The following is a 21,479-nucleotide window of genomic DNA, read 5'->3' on the forward strand; positions in this document are numbered from 1 at the left end:
TGACAGTTGCAGCAAAAATCGAAGAAGAAGCAGCGCAGTGCATTTATTTTGCTCTCGCTGCATTTTTGCACTCTGCGCTTTTTTCTGCATAAATCATTCGGCAAAAGTAACTTAATACTTGAAATAATGCTCGCCTTGTTTATCGCGTTTGGCTACGGATAGTGTTTTGCTGCTCGCTTATTTCTTACATTCGTAGCGCCAAATCAAAAATTCTCGACTGCCGCTAGAAAGAGACGGCTGCGCGTTTAATCGGACTCTTAAGATTATGTTGAAACGCTCGTTAAAGGTCCTAATTGCCGTGGTGTTAAGTTTGATGTTCACCGTTTCGCTGGTTAAGATAGTGCTATTGATTTGGTCCTCGCATCCCGCCGCCCCGCACAGCGCTCCACCCCTTCCCACCGTCGACGAATGGCTGGAATCGGAGAACCTAGCGTCCTATAAGCACTTATTTCGCGATAAAGGTGAGTCCGTTACTGATATGCTTAATGCCAAATCAATTATCAAAGGGCACGTTGCATTGTGGCTTATCTAGGTTTAAAGTCGTTGCCATTGGCTTTTGTTTATAATTTAAAATTGTTGTATTTACTGATGGGGTCTTGCCTCGTCCCTTTCTTTACCACCTACTGAAACTTTCGGTACTTTGTTGACGAATTGAGCTTTCAGAGCTTTCTTAACACACGTGCTGCAAAAAAAAAACTTGTTATTTTCGGTCGAGCAAACAAATTGGGCCCGATTTTTTTAGAACCATCTGATCATTATTTTTTCGAGTTAAAAGAAAAAACTAATTTCATTCAGGTTCCACCGAGATTTGAACTCGGATCGCAGGATTCAGAGTCCTGAGTGCTAACCATTACACCATGGAACCTCGCTGATCTTCCAATTTTCTAAAGAGATCCAAAAATAGCAACTAAACTTGCAAATTCGTAACATAATTTAATATAATTTAATATGTATTAAAATCAAATGATATTAAAAATCTAAGTTTACTTAAAAAAAAAGAACAAAAAATGTAGTATAGGTTCTACCGAGATTTGAACTCGGATCGCAGGATTCAGAGTCCTGAGTGCTAACCATTACACCATAGAACCTCTATGGGCGAGAAATGCTAAGAGGCACTTTTGCAGTGCAAGTAGACAGATTAACAAGCCAAGATCATTGGGAGAAAGTTGCTCACTGATATTCAGTTCTATTTCTGTGTCATCGAGTTGCTATTGTTTTTTGTTGATTGGCAGATCGCCAAAAGATAGTTAAACATTTTTTGTTGCTGTGGCTATAAAAAGGTTGATAAACTTGTCTTTGAACTCGAGGCGTTGGAATTATTTAACCCTCGTTACCCAGCGTGCTATTTTCGTATTCTATTATTCCTGTTCATATAAAATATTTGTTTAAATTGGTAAATAAAACTGCTAATGGAAATAAAATTTTTTTCTTAATTGAAAAAAAACTTAATCTATAATATTTACAACAAAAGAAAAAAATATGTTTCAAATTTAATTAGGGGAAAAAGTGTTGTTTTGGAATATAGTAAGTTGGTTCATCTAAGCCCTTTGAATTGGTTGCTTAGAAATAATGAAATCAGCTAATTAAGCACATGGTGCCGTGCCTAATGATAATGTAATTTTAATAAAGCCCGCCAAACAAAAAACAACCTGCTGGATTTTGGCGTGGGTTTAAAGGAGGAAGAGGAAAAGGAGGAGCCCAGGATGCAGCAAAAGCTCATTTTTCCGAAAGGGGTTCTCGTGCAGTTTCGGCTCCTTTCGCGGGACACGAGCGTTTTCTGTGTCACTCGGCTTCGGTTTTCGGAGTGTGGCTTTCGGTATAAAATCAATCGTAAAAGTCCTTAAATGCTCAGTTTTGGTTTAACTTTGAGACGCGCTGGTTTCACATTTCCACACGCCTGGGAAGCCGCCGCGTTTTCCCCCGTTTTTCCTTGGTACAACGACAGAAACAAATAACACACACAAAAAAAAAAAAGAAAAACAACAAAAACGGAAACAGAAACAGATAAAACCAATAACAAGACCAATATAAATGGCCGAAAAACGCCAAAAGTTATGATTTGTTGTGCTCCATCGCGTTCAGTTCTTGCTCATATTTCACCCCACTTTCCTTCCTTTCCACGCAAAAGTTGTCACAACATTCCGTGACAATGAGGGCAACAAAGCCAGGAAAAAGAGCCCTAACCTATATATAGGGAAAGCACGTGTTTTTTTTTTGAGCTCCCTCCTTTGAGACGCCCACTCAAAGCTAATGATCCATGGCTAATCTCTGCTAATACGCGATGGGTCCATGCAGAAAGCAAATTTCGCGCCGAACAATTTTCCACATTTTGGCATATTAATTTTTTATTGTTGCCGTGCTTGGCGGAGTGAAATTATACCCCAACCCCCTCCCCATCACACTTCGGTGCGCAGCCAGTTTATAGGCCTCCAACCTCCAGGAGGAATTGCCTCCGTTGTGTTTTCGCCTCGTGTGCTCCATTATCCCATCTAAATAGACTGACTCATCTTCAACTTGTCCAATGTGTGTGCACCGCTAAGTGTTTCGCAACAGAAGCGTGGAAAATATGGAAAAAATACATAAACGACATAATTATTTCGAATAATATGATTATAAATGGGTATTAGGGGGCCACAGACGTTTAATTGTAAAAACTGTACTTTATTGATCAATTTTTAGTTCTAGGTTTTTGAACTTTTTTTATTAGTGTACCTGTCCTTTCGTTCAACCGCGTGTTTTGTTATTTTCGTTACTTTCATTGGTTTTCATTGGTTGTCGTTGTTGTATTTTTTCGACTTGGTCAGATCGGTCTGCTCATAAAGAATTAATTGGCAATTAATTCTGATGACACTCGTCCCTAGCAATGACCATGTCCATGTCCACTCGAACCCATAATATCCTCCTTCCCCAGTTTTCCTCTTCTACACACGCGCTTAACCTTTAAATCGCATTTACTTTTGACCTGCATATTAATTAATGAGTTAACGGCACGAGAAAAAAAGGGTCTTGTGCGGTCAATTATGCATAAAGTGGCATTTGGGGAAATGATTTGTATAATGTTTATGTGTACCAATGTTTGGGGACAGCTAGGCCAAAGTTGTTCAACCTGTTCTTACATAATGCCAAAGAATGGGAATGTTGGGTTATAAATGCTAAAAATTTTCTTAACTTAGAATTCTGGTTGAACGTGGATTCTTAAGTGTTGATAAATATAAGTTATTCAGTTGTACATTGTAAAGTGTTGTATTTTGATATAGTGGTTTATGTAATTCTTTTGACCTATAAACAAAAGGCCTCAACAAAAACAAAAAAAAAAGGAATTCCTCAGGTTCCACCGAGATTTGAACTCGGATCGCAGGATTCAGAGTCCTGAGTGCTAACCATTACACCATGGAACCGCGCTGATCACCCGTCGCCAAATCGTTCACTTCGATTTCCGCTACCAAAAATACCCGACGGCTGAGGAAAGTTGATTGAGCTGAGATAGGCAGAAAAGAAAGATGGAATCGGCGTAAAGCAAACATTTGCATATTTCTATAAAGACAGCAATGCGAGCCGAAGAAAATTGGCTGCCCAATCGAGTGGGGGGGAATGACAGGAAGGAAAAGGCAAGAAAGTGGAGATTCGGAAGCATTTAGTTTGTGCGACAAAAAGAGGAAATACTTGTTTGGTAAACATTGACCAATGTCCGTCGGAGGCAGAGAAAGCAAACAAAATATTTCCATTTCTTCGTTTGCGGGCCGAAAACCTTTTTCGGTTTCCTCTGCTTTTCTTTATGTTTTGTTTCATTCCGACTGGCAAGGAAATTAAAAGGAAATTGCTCTTGTTTTGTCGGGAAAGCGGAGGTTTGTTGGCTAGTAGGGGCTGTGGAGTATGCGGCTGAGCAAATTAAAAGGTTTTATACCCCAACCGAGAGCCTGCGGATGCTCGCAAGCAGTTAAAAGTGACACAAGTGCCAGGAGACAGAAAACGAAGTAAAAAAGAATGAAAACGCAAAAATACAACACAGTAAACAAAACGGCAAGGAAAACAGAAAACATCGTAAGGCGTACAAGAACAACAAGGGCTACACATGTGCAAATAACAAGAGGCCTCATTGTGGATCCTCCCTCCCGCTCACACTCACTTTCTCGTCCTGCCTCTCTAGCACTGTCTCTACCACCGGCCTTCTCTATCCCTCTCTCACTCTCTTTCTCTGGGTGCCGTAACAGCTGCAACTGTTTTTGTTATGTAGGCCAAAGATGTCAGGGCGGAAACACGCCTCCTGCCTGCAGGCGTCCCTCTCGCACACACACACACACATTGTTTACAGTTAATCGCCCATAAGGAATACTTCCCTACTAAACCTATAATATTATACTTGATTTCATTCATTAATATCGTTAAATCTGCAGACTTTGGTTAGAATGAGATTTCTGCCTGTGGAGACTAGATGGATTATAGATTTTGTTGAATTTTCTTGGTGAGTTCCTTGTAGGGACCTTTACCTGTACCTAGCTATTATGTGTCACCCAGCTCTGGCGACGCTCTTCTGCGGTTAGTTATCATTATTGCCACGGCCCTCGACAGCATTTTGTGGCATATCCTCGTTGCTGCTTTTGTTTTTGTCGCATTTGTCAGCCACAATTATAATAATGCAGCAGCCAAGTTTCCCACATCTCGTTTTGGCTTCAGTCGCCTCCTGCTTTGCGAAATTATCATATTGTTGGTTGCTTTTGTGGCGTCCTTGAATGGACAAACAAAGCGTGTGGGGAAAACAAAAAAACATTTGCGCATTTCAACGCAAAAGATTATTTTCCACTTGCATAACAGCGCCGGAGAGCAGCAAAAAGTGAGCAGGCCAAAGAAAATGGAAAACAGCATAGAGCTGAATTTATAGAAAATTGTAGCGAATACCCTGGGAAATAACATTTTCAAAATTTTGTATCTATGGCATAAACTATCTACATCAAGGTATTAACACTTTTTGTGTTGCCTACTTTTAGGCACCACCAAACTAATATTTGTATTTTACTACATACAGGCTTTTGTGAGTTCTTGGCCCAATATTCCACGATATCCACGGTAGCAAAACTTTGCCGCAGTCTCTCAATCTAGCCGCATTTTCCCCATATCCCTAGTCGTGCTCCATCTGCGACTTTCCCGGCCTCCAGTTGGTTCTGGCCCCGAAGTCCTCGCCTCTTTTTCATCCTGCACTTTGTATTAGCATAAAGTACGCATTTCGACCCGGCTGTGCACTAAAGAAATTTGTAGTCATAAAAGTTTCAGTATCATGCCTATATTTGGCTCGGCTCATATCTTTGACCTGAGAACTCCAGAAACCCCAGACTTATGACAAGTTATGGTTAGCGCAGGCCTGACTTGTCCTTTTTGTTGCCACTCTCTACAAATTTTTGCTTGGTCTTATATTTTGGTCGACTCGTAAAACAACAAAATATGGCACGAGCCATTATTTACTTTACACGCAAGACAAAAGGCGGAAAAGGAAATGGTAAATGAAGGGCAGACTGAACATGCACTTGGGGAAAAACAGATAATTGAGATTTCAGTGATGCAATTTGATTAGGCAAATAAGTAGATGCCAATATGAAGGTTCTATTTTTATAAAACTCCTTAATGTTATATATGTAGAATATTTCAATGCCAATTTTTCTCTCAGTGTGTGGGCCATTTGATGACCCCAAAGCAAATGAACAGCTCACTTTCATTACATATTCCGACAGTAAACACACACGAACGCAGACAAACAAATGGCAGACACACGGAGAAAGTTTTGTCAGCTCACATTACCAGATAGCCCGCACACAGTCGCAGGACCCTCACACACACACACTCACACACAGGCACACAAATCGCACATTGGTTGTGCAAACAAAAACAAAAATGGCGCCATCAATGGCCACCTTGCCCCATGGTAATGATGATGGCGATGATGATGATCATCGCAAGAGAAGCTGCCTTCGGTGGCTGTTACGAAATTATTGACTTCGTCGGTCGAAAAGGGGCGATGCCGCATAATTTTCCCGCACGTTTTTGCCCCACTGTCAATGTCGAGAGCGCCATCAATAAATATTGGCCCTGTCCAGAGGTTTTCCTTTTGCTTTGGGGCCCACGAATCAAGATGGGTGACTTCTGCACATCGATGTGGCAGCCACCGACAGGATTTGATTGCCCAGAGAAGATGGGATTACTGCGGAGATATCTAAAGTTTGAATGGATAGATAGTTAAAGATTTCCCCAGCAGAAATTATGACTTCCTCCGATATGGTTAGTGGTAGTTATCAAGATCTAAATCTATAGTAGCTTCAGTTTGTTTTTTATAAAGCCACCTAAGATTCGTACAATTTATTGGATACATTTGCAACACTTATCTTTCAAATTGATTTGCTCTCATTTGAGAAAACATTTTTCTCTTCTCCCGAAAGTTCTTGCCAGTTTGGCCAAGTTTTCGAATCGATGTTTTTGTCCTGTCGGCTGCAAACTGGCTTGTTTATTATCCCTGTCGAGATGGCACGCGCAAATCGTTTGTAGTTTTTATTGAGCTGTTCTCAGCAATTTCTCTTCGCAGAGGACCATGGCCCCTTTCTCCGCTATGTCCACTTTCTCCGCTCATGTCTCACACACTCGACTGTAATTGAGTCTCAGCTGCGTAAATAAAAATAGCGCAACTATATAGAAAAAGGCAACTACAACTAGAACCAGCAAAACAGCGCACGCAATGGGTTGAGCTACTTGAATACGAGATATATGTACGAGTATGTCTGGAATAGTTGTCCTTGCCAGGTCAACAGCAAGGATCCACTGGAAGGATATCTGAACCTATCGAGGAATACAAGTAATGGTGGGAAATACACGGCATATGCCAATGTTACTGAAAAAGGTATTGCAGTTCTTTAGAATAGGTGTCGCTTTAAAATAAAAGGATTTTAGTTTCCTTCGGTGTCCTTGTTTTTGTTGCTCCCTGCACTTTCAAGTTAATGACAGCAATTTGAGGCAGACAACAGCGTGGAGTGGGGAGGTGTGTGCTTACAATGCCATCAAACGCTCCTAGTTTCCCTCGATTTTCCCCATTTTCACCCTTTTTTCCCAAGGATGCAGATAGTCGGTGTTGTTGTTTCGTTGCCACTGTCTTTTGGCACTTGCCACTTGAAAATGTGTTTAAAATTAAGGCTGCGGGGCGTCAGGGGGAAGGAGACTTTTCCTGCCAGCTAATGGCGGTCATGAAGGCACTGGATTAGAGAAAAGCGGGCGGAACGAAGTGGCAGGGGGAAATGGAGGGAATAAACTTTCATTTTGATTTAAGCTTTTGGCAAGTTTCATATATTTTCTTGGCAGGCGAAGAACGAAAATTACTGCGAAATTGGAGGAGAAAATGCGGAAAAGAGGAAAAACGAAAATCACTATAAAGCAGCTTACAGTGCAATGCTTGGAAGGAAAATAGATGGAATTTTTCATTAGAATTAGATATATTATATATTCAAAGCTTAGATTTTCAATAAATCCAAGTAATTATATTGAGGAATGCAGTCTCTTTAATCCAACTAGCATCGCGCTATTCACTTCATTCCATTTTAAATTTTGTTCTTCTTTCATCCACTTTATTTGGAGTATTTATTTTTTTATTTAATTAAACTTTTACCTAACTAATACGTAAAGTGTGCATATATATAGAGCTTTGTTACCAACGACCACGCCCCCCGTCAGCTGCCGTCGGTTAGTAATCCGCAGCTATGCATGAAATATGTCAAAACTTTTCGAGCAAAACTTTTTTAATAAATTAAAATTTACAAAACAACGAAAAGTGGGCGTAACGAAAAATCCAAAAGGCCGTGGCCAACATGACTTAGCCATTAAGTTGTGAACGAGCCCGATATATAGGGTGCATTAACTGGATAGCTAAGTGCAAAAGGAAGTGAGATCACCATGTGGTCGCCCGAGTCGGAAATAAACTCCATTGCCATGGCCACCACAATGCGCCATTCGCAGTCCTCGTCCTCAGGTGAGTTTGTTGATAAAAAAAAAGTGGGTGGCACTAGGCCGTGTGCACCGGCTGCATCGAATTCAAATTAGGTTTATTTATTGGGACTTTGGCTGACGCGGCGTATGTGCAATATGGCGCTCATTCTTGAGTGCTTCCGTTTCCGCTTCCAATGAGCAGCTATAACGGTGCACAAAGATACATATTGTTTGAAGACTTTTTCGTTTAAAGACTTCACCATGAAGCTCCAGAGTTAAGCTAGCTTAACCTTCGCATTGAGCCTCACGTGTGCAATCGGTGCACTTTTTCCCATTTCTAATTAAAACGAAAGTCAAGTGCGGTTCGAGCTGGTTTTTCACCATTCGTGAAAATCGCTTGCATGCCAGTGACATAACCCTGCGAAGAGGGGTAAATCTGCGAAGGGAACGGGAGTTTTGATCCCCCTGAAAGCCAGTCCGAAATGCAAAACGCAAATGGGCAGCAAAGTGCTCTTATGCACGTAATGTATAAGCGCTTTTCGAGGGTGGGAAGGCCTAAGTCTGGCCGCAGTTATAAACCGGGAAATCGAAATGGCAAAGTGCAGGCCAAATGATGCAACATCTGCAGTGTTTGGCCAATGAAAATCCAGTCCTTAAAGACGTTTAAAAACCGAAGTGGTAGAAAAGTCCTTACATGCAGAAAACACTGTAAATTGAGATACAAATTAAATTAAACGCGAGTCAGCAATGTGTCAAAAGGATAATCCTTGAAACCTCATTAATGACAGCCCTCAACCTGATTGTCCACTTTAATTCCGATGGCCGACAACTGAAAGGATTAATTGACGCTTTTTTAATTCCATTTAGTCGACTGAGTGCATTAATGCGCTTCCACTGTTTCCTTTTCGGCCAATTAAGCGATGCCAATAAGTGTCATTTAACAGAGTTTCAGAGTTCAGCTCGAAATGCATTTTTAACATAGATTCAAGCGTTAAGATTGAAAAAATCAATTGGTTAAAACAATCCAGTTATTTTCGTCTTAACTAATTCGCAATAAGTGAATTATTTTTCAAAGAGGGACCTTCGATGCACACACACACACGCTCTGCACGTACACACTCACGTATGAATACAAATACGAACTCGAAACTCCAATTGGCAAATGCCAAAGTGATGCAGCTTCGTTCGTGTAAATTTGTTTATACGAGTTTTCATGTTGCCAGTGAAAGCGAAAGAGGGGGCCAATGAAGGGTGGGGGAAGTGGAAATGAAAATGGAAGGGGAAAAGCCGCATATCCTGCTCATGTATGCATGTGTGCGAGCCTAGGCAAGCAAATATTCCATGTTCCACCTGCGTTTTCCGAATTTCCATACCCTCGTGCAGGGCCTAACAATTGGGCGCAGGTGCTTGTCTTCTACACAGGAGGTCCTTGGGTCCCAGCAGGAATTCATGAATTCATGAATAAAGCGGTCTCGGTTACATTTTGGTTATATTCAGAGGATTCTATAAGCATTCAGCGCGGAAAATAATATTCAAATGTGCGACAACTTTAATGAAACTTAAATAAAAGCTAAAGTGAAACGCAATGGCTGAAATATATCTCAATATACTCGAACTAGTGATTTTACCATAGAGAACCATATCGAACGACCTATTATATTATTTCCTATATATATTTCGAGTAGGTCCAAAGTGACTTAACTATACTCAAGGGTATTTGCATGGCCACCCACTGCCATCAAAACTTCCGATGACTGCCCTTCTGCCATTTGGGCCATTAATTGCCGGGCTCGAGAGAAAGGCTTTCACTGGCAGTGCAGTGCAGTGCAGTGCAGTGCAGTCGGTGCTGATGGCAGTTGGCAAATGTTTTCTGCCATGTTTGCCACATATATGTTTGTGTATGTGTACGGAGGTTGCGGTTACCTAAATCGGTTCATGTTTGCGGTTGCGCCCCGGAAAACCCCTTCGTCCACTGGCTGCAACATTAATACTTTGGCATTATGGTTTTAACCCAATTTGGCCTCTCTTTACCCAGTTAGATGCAGGCAAAGCAAAAAATAATCCGAAAAAATCGAGAAGCGGAGGTAAAAGTTGCAGGCTCATGTCAGTGGGTTTTTCATTGCTTTTCAGTGGGCGTGTCGTCGGCATTTTCCGACCCTGCGCTTCGCTTGTGTGTGTGTGTGTGTGGGTGTGTGCATTAAAGTTGCAAATTGGTTTTTGTGGATTTTCGCGTCTAAGGCCGGGGAAAATGCAGTTTTCCGCCCGCCAGCTAAAAAGAAAAAGGCCACGTGCTTAATTAAATTGCTCGAAACAGAGAAAAAATCAAATAGCGAAACTTTGAAAACGACGCTTATGCTATGTGCAAGAGCCAGCAAATTTTGATTAGGTTCAGCCATGGGGGGTTGGATTCTAATGGCCTTAAATTAATGAATAAATAATGGAATTTATGCCATCCTATCATCTGCCAGCCAGCCGGAAGTAGGTTAAGGGTTTTTTTTTTCGATGCGGTTGTTTGCATAACAATTGTGCAAATGCATAGTTGGTGGCAAGAGCTGTAATGACTTTTAATTCACCAATTGAAATTTCATTTGAATTTGCATTTTGTGGAAGTGCGCCTGAAACGATGCCATAAATGAAGAGTTGTTGCAGTGAAATTGGGCCAGATAAGTATGCAAAATGAACATCGCTGCTTGGAGATTGCCACTCAACTACAATATATTATTTTATTAAATAAGACACATTAATCGGGGCAAACAAATGCCATGCAATATTCTATAATTGCATAAATAAATGAAGCATTGGTCAACTAACATGTGCCTACCATTTTTAGCCTGGCTACTCTGTTATTGAAAATTTATCGCCAAGCAATTATTGTCGACATAAAGCAATTTAATGTGTTTTCATAAACCAATTCTAATGGCATTTCTGTGCCAGCACTGAATTGCATTTCACATCCCCGCGCTCAACTGCAATACTCCCACTCAATTATAAATCGATGGAATGCAAATTGCAGCTGCATCTCATGTCCGTACAATTTATTTCGAGAATTTATTCAGCCCCTCCCCCCACCCCCCTTCATGACATTCCTGAGTGTGAATAATGCCCCTGGCTGATGATTTGCCCCTTTCCTCCTGCGGTTTTCTAATGCAGCCAAAGCAGCCGCAGTGCCAAATGTGCGCCAGCATCCAGCATCTAGAATCCCTGCCACACGGAGTCCCATCGGCAGCAGCTGCTGTCGCCAAGGGGCACTCAAATTAAGCGACATTTAATGTCACACCTTCTTGGTGCAAAGGGGGGTATGGTTAGGGGCGGGTGGCATGCCCCCGTGTGCGAGTGAGCGGCGAACATCTGTTTGCCTTCAAAGTTGTGGCGTGCGGCTTGTGCGGGCTGCCCGAATGCAAAGGATACAAGTTTGCATTCTAGCCACAAAAATGTGAGGCGGTCAGGGGAAAGGGAAGTGCGGCGACTACAGGCGGCCGGGTGAGAGGAGATGAGACAAAGGTGAGCTATGTAGACAGGTGCAACAGCTGTGGCTTGTCGATGGCCTAAAGAGCTCCAAGTCAGAGCCTTTTCGCCTTTTGAAATGCACTCGAAAAGAACTTAGATAAAAGTGTTATTTTCTACCTGGCTAAAATCATGTTGATAGTTATACAAGCTTAGAAGTTACAAAGTAATCTACTTATGCATGTCTAATAACTCTTGGAATTTTCAAAAAGTAAAATATTTGCTCTGTATTCTCTTTTTCGTGTTCCTTTCGTGCCTTCCTTGCCTTTTCCTGCCTGGTTTTTCCTTATCGCCTGCCAACGAGGCAGTCATCTTGTCCGAGATTCTCGGCTGTGGCATCATTTGCAGGCAATTGCCAAGGCAACACCTTCCCCTTCAAACTGGGCCTTTTTTCCGAATGCCTGGCGTCTGGTGTGAGTGTTTAAAAATTTCATTGCAACGCTCATTTTGTCTGTCCAGGCTTAGGTAAACTGCAGCAGGCAAAGGGCAAGGGAACTATGTGATGATGGCTTCTTTTCCTGCACTTCCGCTGTCTGTGTCCATGTCACTTTTTCTGGCCCCGTCCTTTTGTCCTGTCTCCATTGCTGTCGCTCCCCGGAGGACGAGCCTCTGTACATCCGTGTGTTTGTGTCTAAATGTTTTTCCAAATAAATGAAATTGTTCTCTCTGTTTGGGAAGACTATAGTTTGTCTGGAGGGAGGCGAGATTTGAATTTGCCTAAGGCCTTTATGCTTCTTACTAGGCAGTGGACTAATAAGTGTCTTTCCATAGTTTAATTCTCTAATTTAAGTTTTCATAAGATATTTAGTTTGTTATTTACTCTAATTTCCTGTTTAAAGTCTGCCGTAATTAGACAAATTGAAGTTTAGCAGTGGAAAGTGTAACACATCCACGTCGTATTACCACATCCAACAGCATTTCTGTCGTATTTTGGCTACATATTTCGCCCAAATTGCGAGATTTATATTGAGAGTAGACGGAAAGGGAGGGGGAATCCTGCGAGGAAGGGGACCCTAAATGGGGAGAGGTGAGCACAGCTTGCTGTGAGGACACTTGGGAGCCAATACGGAGAAAATCAGAGCGAGTGAGAGAGAGGTGACTGTTGCCGTTTGTGTGCCTACACTGCGTATACGTAATTTGCCGAGTCTGTTGCCAAAGTGGCATTTGAATTTATGCCGCCACTTGAGGCAAGTGTGGCACGCCCAGCAGTGTGAGCGCTGCATTCGCATGCGCCTCCTTCCTACACTCGAGCATGAGTTTCTGCTGCAAAGCAGCAGCAGTGCGCTTTATTTTAAATTAAACATGCAAATATCCCTGGCACCCACATCCTTTGCTGCGACTGCTTGTTTTCTTGCTGGCTGTCTGCTGCAGACAGGCAACATAAATTATTGTAAGCAGATGAAATATTTGTGGATGAATTTGTTGCAGCTGTCGAGTGCAGCCAGCGCACATTCTCCGCTCGCCCAGCTTCACGATTGCCGCCTGAATATCTCCCCTCGAAACTTTAAGCTCCACTCGGTTGTGCAGCTTAAACAGAACAACAAAATGGGGAGCTAAATGAAAAATGTTCTACAGTACCTACCCCCTTCCCTCTTCGATTATTTTCTCGTGGAAAAACATTTGATTTAAAAATGAAAATAAATATAAAGCGAATTTCAGTTCATTGTAAGACTAGATGGTTTAAAAAAATGTGCACTTTCTACCTTTTTGTATATTAAGAAGAAATAGGAAAATATTTTTTGAGTGCACCCACAAAGGAGATGAAAAGCGTTGGGGGCGAAGGGGGGGTCGGGAACACACACACAGCACACAGGATGTCCTCGGTGGAAGATGAAGCTGGCAATTTTATCATTTTTCACTTTGGTAAACAAACATAAAAGGAGCAAGTGGGTTAAGGAAAATATTGCGGCTTTTGTTGTGGCAACCTTAATCGCCCGCTACCCCCCCTCCCCCCAACCGCTTAACGTCCCTGCCCTCCCTGCAGCCCCCGCGCCCCTCTGCGATCGAATGTCATTCAAATTGTAATTTCTGCAGCCTCCATCGTCGGAGAACAATCGATAAAAAAGGATAAAGCAAAGAGCACAACAATGGAGGGATAACAAAGGAGCAGGAGCACAAAAAGAGGGAAAACGATGGAAAAGCGGAGCATTCGGCGAGGAAAGCGGAGGAAAAGCGAGGGCAGACAGTCAAAAGCAAACAATAAACAGCGAAATCATTCCGTGCATCCCTCTGGAAAAGGTGGCATTGTGCAATAACAGCGCGTTTCAAAATTGTAAAATCAATTTCGTGAAGAATGATAAAGACACGTAACGTGTAACAAAAAAATGAGCTTACAATTTCATTTCCTAGTTGCCAAACCAACTTTGAAAATCTGTGCTCGTTAAATGGAATAGAAGGCATTACTAATTTATAAGCTGCTTTCTTTTGCAACAAATCCAAGAAAAAGAACCCTCCTCCCTATCCATTAAGCACTGTACTCCTCGCTGGGGACATTAAATTTTCTGGCCTTAAGCAGCCCTTGGCTAATAGGCCAAGTTGGCTCGTTTTGCAAACATTTGCCCAGCACTTTGGCGGCGCTTCGCCTGGGCCAACCTGCCATCCTTGGGCTAATGAGCGAACAAAAGAGTTTGGAGGCGGGCGAATCGCCACTCTTACGTGCAAATTCGATAGTCAGCAGGTCTATCTATGAGTTATTTGTCAAATTTAACACCAGCAACACAAGTAACAACAATGGGTCAGATGCATTGCTCACCCGAAGATGCCTCGCTCAGGTCCGATTTGGTCCTCATCCGCAGCTTTGTCGTCTATAAGGGACGTCCTCCAGATCATGCCACTCGCTTTGATATATCCATGCTAGTTAGCCACATCAACGTAGGTGGCGTCATGCATGCGGCCACGGGTGGCAAGACTTTTCCCACGCTCAAAGTAAAATTGTGCTTCGGTGAATCAATGGGTAAGAATTGCCATCGAGGCATTCTGTCTCTACTAAACCTCACTATTTAATTTTGAAATTGTTCAATGATGTTTTGTATATATGTGTAAATACAAATGTGTGTATTGCTCTCACTTTGTGCACATGCTTCAAATGAAATTATTCCACCCCATAAACTTAATTAATTATAGATGGCTATCAGCAGGCAGGACGACATGAAAACATCAAGCATACGCCTCGTTGCTCGTTTGGCATAAGTAATTGATTCGGCAAAGAAATAGACTTATTTATAATTCAATAATTCTAACCAAAAATATAATGAAAACAATCGACCGAATTTCCAGTGCCCAAGTGTGAATATTCTATTAGATGCTTAACTCGAGGCGAAATCTAAATCGATTTGCTCGGCGTTATGGAATTAGATCCAGCTCTAAGTTCTTTTAATTACTTTTATTTTGATGTCGTTAAGTAACTTTTGATAAGGGAATTATCTCTGTCTCTATTTTGTCCTTTCTGTGTGGGTGTTCGTGTTCACTTGGGGCGTTATCCACCTGCCATCCCACATCATTTCAGCTGCGACTGTCAAAAGTCGGCCTCATCAGTCATTGCTGCTCCGCCGCCGCCGTTTGCCCCTCGCAGCTTTCACTTGACATTTATCCTCATCATCATGCCCATCATCTGTATCAACATCATCATCATCACCATCCTGGCACGTCGCGCTTTAACCTTCGGAAGGCATTTTCATTTAGCCGCCTCTCCCCTCGGCTTTGTTTGTCAGCTCGCCACTTTGGTGACTTTCCCAGCTTTTCCGCCGTCACCCTGTCGCTGGTCCTTAATTAAAAACGATTAGTAATTCCTGTTCAGCCATCGGGCCAAAGGTCGTTTGCTGCAGCGCCATTAAATATGCAGTGGAAATACTTTAATTATACAAATAACCAGGAATTCTCGTAGCAGGACGCCAAAAAGGGCAAGCTCGTTTTCCGCAGAAAGTAACTTTTCATTGTGGGCACTTTGTGGGCCGTTCGGGCATTTTTCTGCCATCGAAATACGTACATATTCCTATCGCCTTGGCCAAATCAAACGGAAGTTGTTCGTTTCGCGCGAAATATGAACAAGTTAGGAATTCTGGACGTGTGTTGGCCAATGGGGGCTTTGGAAATACGAAAGAAATTGGTAACGAAATGAATTCGTTTTCGAATGTCAGGCACGCAAACTTTGCCTACCACCGACCTATACCCCCTCCTCGAATATTCTATTATTTGTACTTTTTCCGAGGGGGAGTGAGTGGGTCCTGCGGTGGCAGGACCACCACCACCCCCTTTCGGCCACAATTGGCCTGGGTTTCGTTTGCACGTTACTCGCTTTGCGGTCCTTCGTGGTCTGTACTTTTTTCGCACTCCTGCGGTCCCTGGCTTAGCTGGATTTTGTGGTCCGCTGTGGGAGCCGGGCTTAAGTGCATTTCACCGAGGTTAACTAGCCGGATGGTCTGACTTTCCTGGGGTTAATTTGGGCTTACCATCGGCAGAGATTCCCCATAAATACATTACCAATTTTTGGCACTGCCATTGCAGTCGGCATTAAGTCTTGTCTATGTCCCACCGAAATTATCTTTTGGGTTTTTTTTTAAGTTTTAATAATAGATTTTTAAACTGGAATGATTTTCTTCTGGGAAAATAGTCTTCTTTTCCGAAGGCATAAAGACATTGGAAAATTGGTTCGTGCTTTTCGTGAAAATTTAACTATAATTTCTCTTTGCTTCAAGACATTTGAACTTAGTTTTCCCCTTCGAAGTTACTTAGCATATTAAATGCAACAACTGTGTTTTTCTCGATTTTCTCACCTCCTTGAAGTTTTCCGCTTTGTTTCTGTCACCGACTTACATTTTTACATGGTGAAAAGTCAAAGCTACAGCAACAACTGAACTGCAATAATGCCAAATGAAAGTTTTTCGCCGAATTGAGATTGGGGGGAGCAGCAGGAGTCTCGTAACTACAGGGTTAAGCTTTCAAGGAATCGGTTGGGGGGTGGAGAAAAGGTCCTGACGTGACAGTGGGGAACCTCTTGTTTTCGATTTCAGCCGGCGATAAGCGACAAACAACGCATTAAGTGTCGTTTCCCTGGCTATTTTCGGTTTGGCATTGGGTTAAGTCATAAAAAATTGAAACGTAATTGATTGGAAGTTTGTTGAGGGCGCACTAAAATGGGTGGAATGGAATAAAATGGGCATTGACGTAGTCGCCTGGCCAAATTAGTTGTCCTGTAATTTTAGGCACCATCGGAAGTCGTTGAGCCCAGAGTTATAGCGACGGATGGAGGCTCGACGTTGATGGCGACATTGGCAAACAGTTGACATGACGGCAAAGTTGCCGAAACTTTAACCATTAAACTCAATTACCAGAAAAGTTGGTGGCCCGCTATTTGTAAGGCGCTCCATTCCCCTCATTGCCGAACTATACAGTTAAAAATTGCAATTATAAGCCTTATGTAATACGTCATACTTTCCATACTTTCCGCTCACTTTAGGAATCTCCTCCTTGTCGAGCTGCGGCGATCCGGAGCGTCTGCCTGAGCTGCCCCCCCTGGACGAGCAGCGTCTTCAGCGGGCCGCATTGCATCTGCAGCAAAAGCTGATCCTGCGCGAGTGGCTAAAGGATCACCGGCTGCAGCATCACTACCAACGGCTGCTGGCCGTGGAGGTCGCCTCGCTGGAGGACGTCTACTGGCTGGAGGACTCACGGGCCAGCAAGATCCTCGGCAAGGACTGGCAGCTTTGGTCGGGAGCACGGCAGAACCTGCCCACGTCCAAGGCCCAATTGGACGCCCTGAAGGCGCAGCTCTGGTCGACTGTGGTCAAGAGCAGCCAGCATCAGGACGCATGGACATGGGGCGGCATGCTGGTCGTATCCGTCTCAGTCGCCGGCCTCGTCACCCTGGCTGCCATGACGCAGCCTTCATTGGCCCCAGAGGTAAACGCCAGAGGATTTTAAATACCGATTGGGTTACGGATTGTTCACTACATCATTTTTACTCGTAGGCCCGCCATTCCCTGCTGCAATATGTCACCGGAAAGTATCTGCTGCCTGCCAATTGCAAGGTGCAGTGGGACTGGAAGGATCCCGCCAGCGTGGGCGGCACCATGTGCTTCGTGGTGCGCTTCTTCCAGCGCAACGGCCAGCCATATCCCATCTGTGATACGGACCACTTCTTTGTCGAGGTCACCGAGGGCACTCGCAAGGTGGTCACCATTAGCGAGCTGGGCTCCTCCACCGATCCCAACAACGCCAACATCGCCAAGGTCAAGTTCACGGTTCGCACTGCGGGCCAGTACAAGATATCCGTGCTGATTGGCGCCAGCCACATCGCCGGATCGCCCTTTCTGCGATCCTTCCTGCCAGGAGCCATCGATGCCAGGCGCTCCAGGTTCATCAGGCCCGCCAGCACGGTCATCTGCTGCGCAGGTGCACCCACTTTGATGCACATCGAGCCACGGGATGAGTTCGGCAACTCCTGTCTGTTCGACCAGAATCAATCGGATGAGGCGCTGCAGGTACAGGATGTTCATTTTCCTTAGAACGCTTTTAGCTAACTTTTTTGGGTAACTTTGCAGGGCTACCAAGTGGCAATATACGACCTGCATGGAGTTCCAGTGGAGAAACTGCAGCATGCGATTGTCTTCGCCTACGACAAGGTCAACTCCCGAGTCTCGGTGACTGCTCTGTTTCCGGAACCGACTTGTCTACGGGCAGTGATCAGCTACCGGGATCAGCAGCTGCCCAACGGCGACTTCGACATCATTGTGTTGAGCAGTAAGTGTGGGGATCTTTACAGGCTCTTTACAGGGAGTAAATAAATTTGTAACCCCTCCCAGGCAGCGACACCACCTTGGTGCACAAGAACATAGCCTCCCGGAAGCACAACATCTGCTACGAGGCCAAACTGCTGAGTATTTTCGGTGTGTCCAAGAACAAGCCGAGGAAGGTGCTCTGCTATGTGGGACCCAAACAGGTGAGTGGTTATCTGGGCAGCACGTTGACATCGGGTGAAATGTGAGGGCTCAGAACTCGCTGATCTTCCAGGTGACCATCAAGGAGATGATCCTCAAGTTCATCCCCAAGAGGATTGCCACATTCCGGCTGTGTCCCTCGACCAAGTTCCATTTCCTGCCGCAGTTGGTGTCCCAGCTGCACGGCCCTGTTTTCATCATAGACGACGGAGCCCAACCCAAGATTGAGTTGGCCTCCAAGGATCGGAATATCATAGCTGCCACCTTCACCCATTTTCTGCTGAAGAACATTGGTGGATCGGAGACCTTCAAGGACAAGCAGGACTTCTTTTACCACGAGGTTCGCAAATTCCATGCCAGCTACTATCACGAGAAGATGGCCCTGAAAGTGCAGCGCGAGAAGATCCTGGAGAGCAGCATGAAGGCCGTCAAGGGCTTCTCGGTGTCCGACTGGTGTGGCAACTTCGAGGTCACCTTCCAGGGTGAACAGGGCATCGACTGGGGAGGTTTGCGGAGGGAGTGGTTTGAGCTGGTCTGCAGTGCACTCTTCGACGCCCGCGGAGGTCTCTTCTGCACCTTCCACGACAAGCACCAGGCGCTGGTCCATCCGAATCCCACCCGTCCAGCCCATCTGAAGCTGAAGCACTTTGAATTCGCCGGCAAGATGGTGGGAAAGTGTCTGTTTGAGAGCGCCCTGGGCGGCACCTATCGTCAGCTGGTCAGAGCCAGATTCAGTCGCTCTTTTCTGGCTCAACTTATTGGTCTGAGGGTGCATTACAAGGTTAGTCGGCAAAAACGAGATAATTAATCATGTTCCTATCTAAATTCGTTCCTTACCTACCAGTACTTCGAACAGGACGATCCCGACTTGTACCTGTCCAAGATCAAGTACATTCTGGACACCGATCTGGATGCCACGGACACGCTGGAGCTGTACTTCGTGGAGGAGATGTACGACTCCAGTAGTGGACAGCTGAGCAAGACCATCGAACTGATACCCAACGGGGCCAAGACGCGGGTGACCAATGCCACCAAGAACCAGTACCTGGATGCCCTGGCTCAGCAGCGTCTGTGCAACAACGTCAAGGATGAAGTGGATAGCTTCCTGAAGGGTCTAAATTCCATTATACCGGATAACCTTCTCAGCATTTTCGATGAAAACGAACTGGAGGTGAGTGTTATTATAAACTTTTATAATTAGCTAATTTAATTTCACAGCGCTAAATAAACATTTTCTCGTGTGCAGCTGCTGATGTGCGGAACTGGGGAATACTCCATCAGCGACTTTAAGGCGCACCACATCGCCAACGGCAATTCGGCTGAGTTTCGGCGGGTTTTGGCCTGGTTTTGGGCCGGAGTGAGCAACTTCAGCCAGACGGAGATGGCCCGCCTGCTGCAGTTCACCACGGGATGCTCCCAGCTGCCGCCCGGGGGATTCCAGGAGCTAAATCCGCAGTTCCAGATAACGGCGGCTCCGACCTTTGGCAACCTGCCCACGGCGCACACCTGGTGGGTGAACTTTATCCATCGTCTATTATTTGCCTTTAATCTCGGCGTTCTCTAAAAAACGAAACTTTTTCGATTGCAGTTTCAACCAGCTGTGTTTGCCCGACTACGAGAGCTACGAGCAGTTCGAGAAGTCGCTGCTTTTGGCCATCAGCGAGGGCAGCGAGGGATTCGGCATGGTCTAGATATATAGGATAATGGAGAGTAGAGGAGGGGGGTGGCTATAGCCATCGGTTTTTGTCTGCTACGCTACTGTGTTCCTTTCTGTGCGCTTTATATGTCATGCTAGCAACTAAGTGAACTAGTCCGTAAGCCTGCCTAGTGATAATTGCAATTAAATTCAGTCCCTGGCTAGGTATATTATTATCCCTCGGCTGATGATCCCTTAAGCAATAATAATCACGGATTAGCCGGCGTAGCGTGTGTAGTCATAGTCGAGTCAAGATGCAAATTAAAACCGAATATATATCATCATCAAAAGGAATGTGATACTTGTATAATAGACTAATGCAACCTAAGCGTTATGGGAATCTTTTAAACTACCTATCGGTAATTCAAATAAGTAGCCATAATTCCGAAAACTACTCTAATTAACTGTTAGTTGCGCTGTGTAAAGAGACCCCCGAGAAACCCAAGCTGGTGGCAAACCAAGAGTTTGTAGCATACTGAACTAAGAACTAATTGTAATCGTTATATTGTCAAAACATTCACAATGAGCAATGTTTATATGCATTTCTTCTATCGAAAATCCAAATATATTAGGCCAAATTCTGGTCCAACTCGAATACAATCCCAAATCCTTCTCCCTCGCTGTGCTCTCCTAAAAGCAATATGTGGAAGCAAATGTTGAAACGTAGTTTTTAAATGTTGTTGATTCGCAAAGCAAAAATCAAAGAAGTCATACTAATTAAAATTTAGTAAATGTAATGGAATTGTAGTTGTTGAGGGAACTCTAAAAGCTTATATATCAATCGGTTGGCGGAGGGTTGATTCAAATGGTTAAAAGTAATAAAAATCTACTGTTTAGAACGGAAGTGCTGGTGTTTTATTGGCGTACGGCTCACATAAAAGACATGGTAAGATGTTTTTTATTTTTACTTTTTCATTACGCATTATAAAATGCACTTCCACTTATGCACTTATATAAGTTGTATACTTCTTCATGGTAAATTGTACCTGTTGATATTAAATACCATAGAAACCGGTGTCATAAGAGTCGAACCACTTTCTTTTCAAGGTCTCCAGAGGTCACCTGAACAAACGCGACTTTAAGGAAAGCCAATAAACTCAAAGAGGGTTACGCAAGTCCCCTTGGAGAAGCTTATCTTCTATGAACTGTACTTCAGTCCAAAGTCTCTTATGACCAGATATATGCAGTGAGAGTTTGGCGGAGCGTGAGTGTCAAATTACGGGGTACCACCAATCAACATTTTGTAGCCATCAAACGCGTGCTCATCCAGTCAAGTGTGCGTTTGCATTTAAACAATTATTAGCAACTAATTAGAGTATGGATAACACGAAAGGGCCTGAGTGCGGTAGAAGGAGAAAGTGGATTGTACCTAGAAGTGCCCACTCGAA

General features: G+C 43.9%; 1 protein-coding gene and 4 non-coding genes across 11 annotated transcripts; 1 reads left to right on the forward strand and 4 right to left on the reverse strand.

Annotated features, from left to right (window-relative positions):
* Window positions 1-6: 6 nt before the first annotated feature.
* CG4238 (uncharacterized protein) lies at window positions 7-20,936 on the forward strand. Of its 7 annotated transcripts, NM_001272965.1 has the most exons (10): window positions 1,864-1,933; window positions 7,672-7,999; window positions 16,916-17,358; window positions 17,427-17,939; window positions 18,000-18,198; window positions 18,261-18,397; window positions 18,451-19,176; window positions 19,240-19,566; window positions 19,642-19,904; window positions 19,984-20,684. In NM_001272965.1, the coding sequence occupies exons 2-10, from the start codon at window positions 7,924-7,926 to the stop codon at window positions 20,084-20,086; spliced, it is 2,787 nt and encodes a 928-aa protein (NP_001259894.1). In that variant the 5' UTR covers window positions 1,864-1,933; window positions 7,672-7,923; the 3' UTR covers window positions 20,087-20,684. The 7 variants fall into 7 exon arrangements, with proteins under 7 accessions (NP_001097053.2, NP_001259895.1, NP_001259894.1 ...); NM_001103583.3 differs by lacking the exons at window positions 1,864-1,933; window positions 7,672-7,999 and adding an exon at window positions 7-461; NM_001272966.1 differs by lacking the exons at window positions 1,864-1,933; window positions 7,672-7,999 and adding an exon at window positions 7-461 and having other exon boundaries at window positions 18,469-19,176.
* On the reverse strand, window positions 794-865 carry tRNA:Gln-CTG-2-4 (transfer RNA:Glutamine-CTG 2-4). The gene has a single exon. It is a non-coding gene; the product is annotated as a tRNA-Gln (tRNA).
* On the reverse strand, window positions 1,017-1,088 carry tRNA:Gln-CTG-3-1 (transfer RNA:Glutamine-CTG 3-1). The gene has a single exon. It is a non-coding gene; the product is annotated as a tRNA-Gln (tRNA).
* tRNA:Gln-CTG-2-5 (transfer RNA:Glutamine-CTG 2-5) lies at window positions 3,327-3,398 on the reverse strand. Its single transcript has one exon. It is a non-coding gene; the product is annotated as a tRNA-Gln (tRNA).
* Window positions 4,597-4,723, reverse strand: snoRNA:Or-CD14 (snoRNA:Orphan C/D box 14). The gene has a single exon (NR_163225.1). It is a non-coding gene; the product is annotated as a snoRNA:Orphan C/D box 14 (small nucleolar RNA).
* Window positions 20,937-21,479: the final 543 nt, after the last annotated feature.

Source organism: Drosophila melanogaster, chromosome 2L (assembly GCF_000001215.4).
Source record: "Drosophila melanogaster chromosome 2L".
Taxonomy (NCBI): domain Eukaryota; kingdom Metazoa; phylum Arthropoda; class Insecta; order Diptera; family Drosophilidae; genus Drosophila; species Drosophila melanogaster.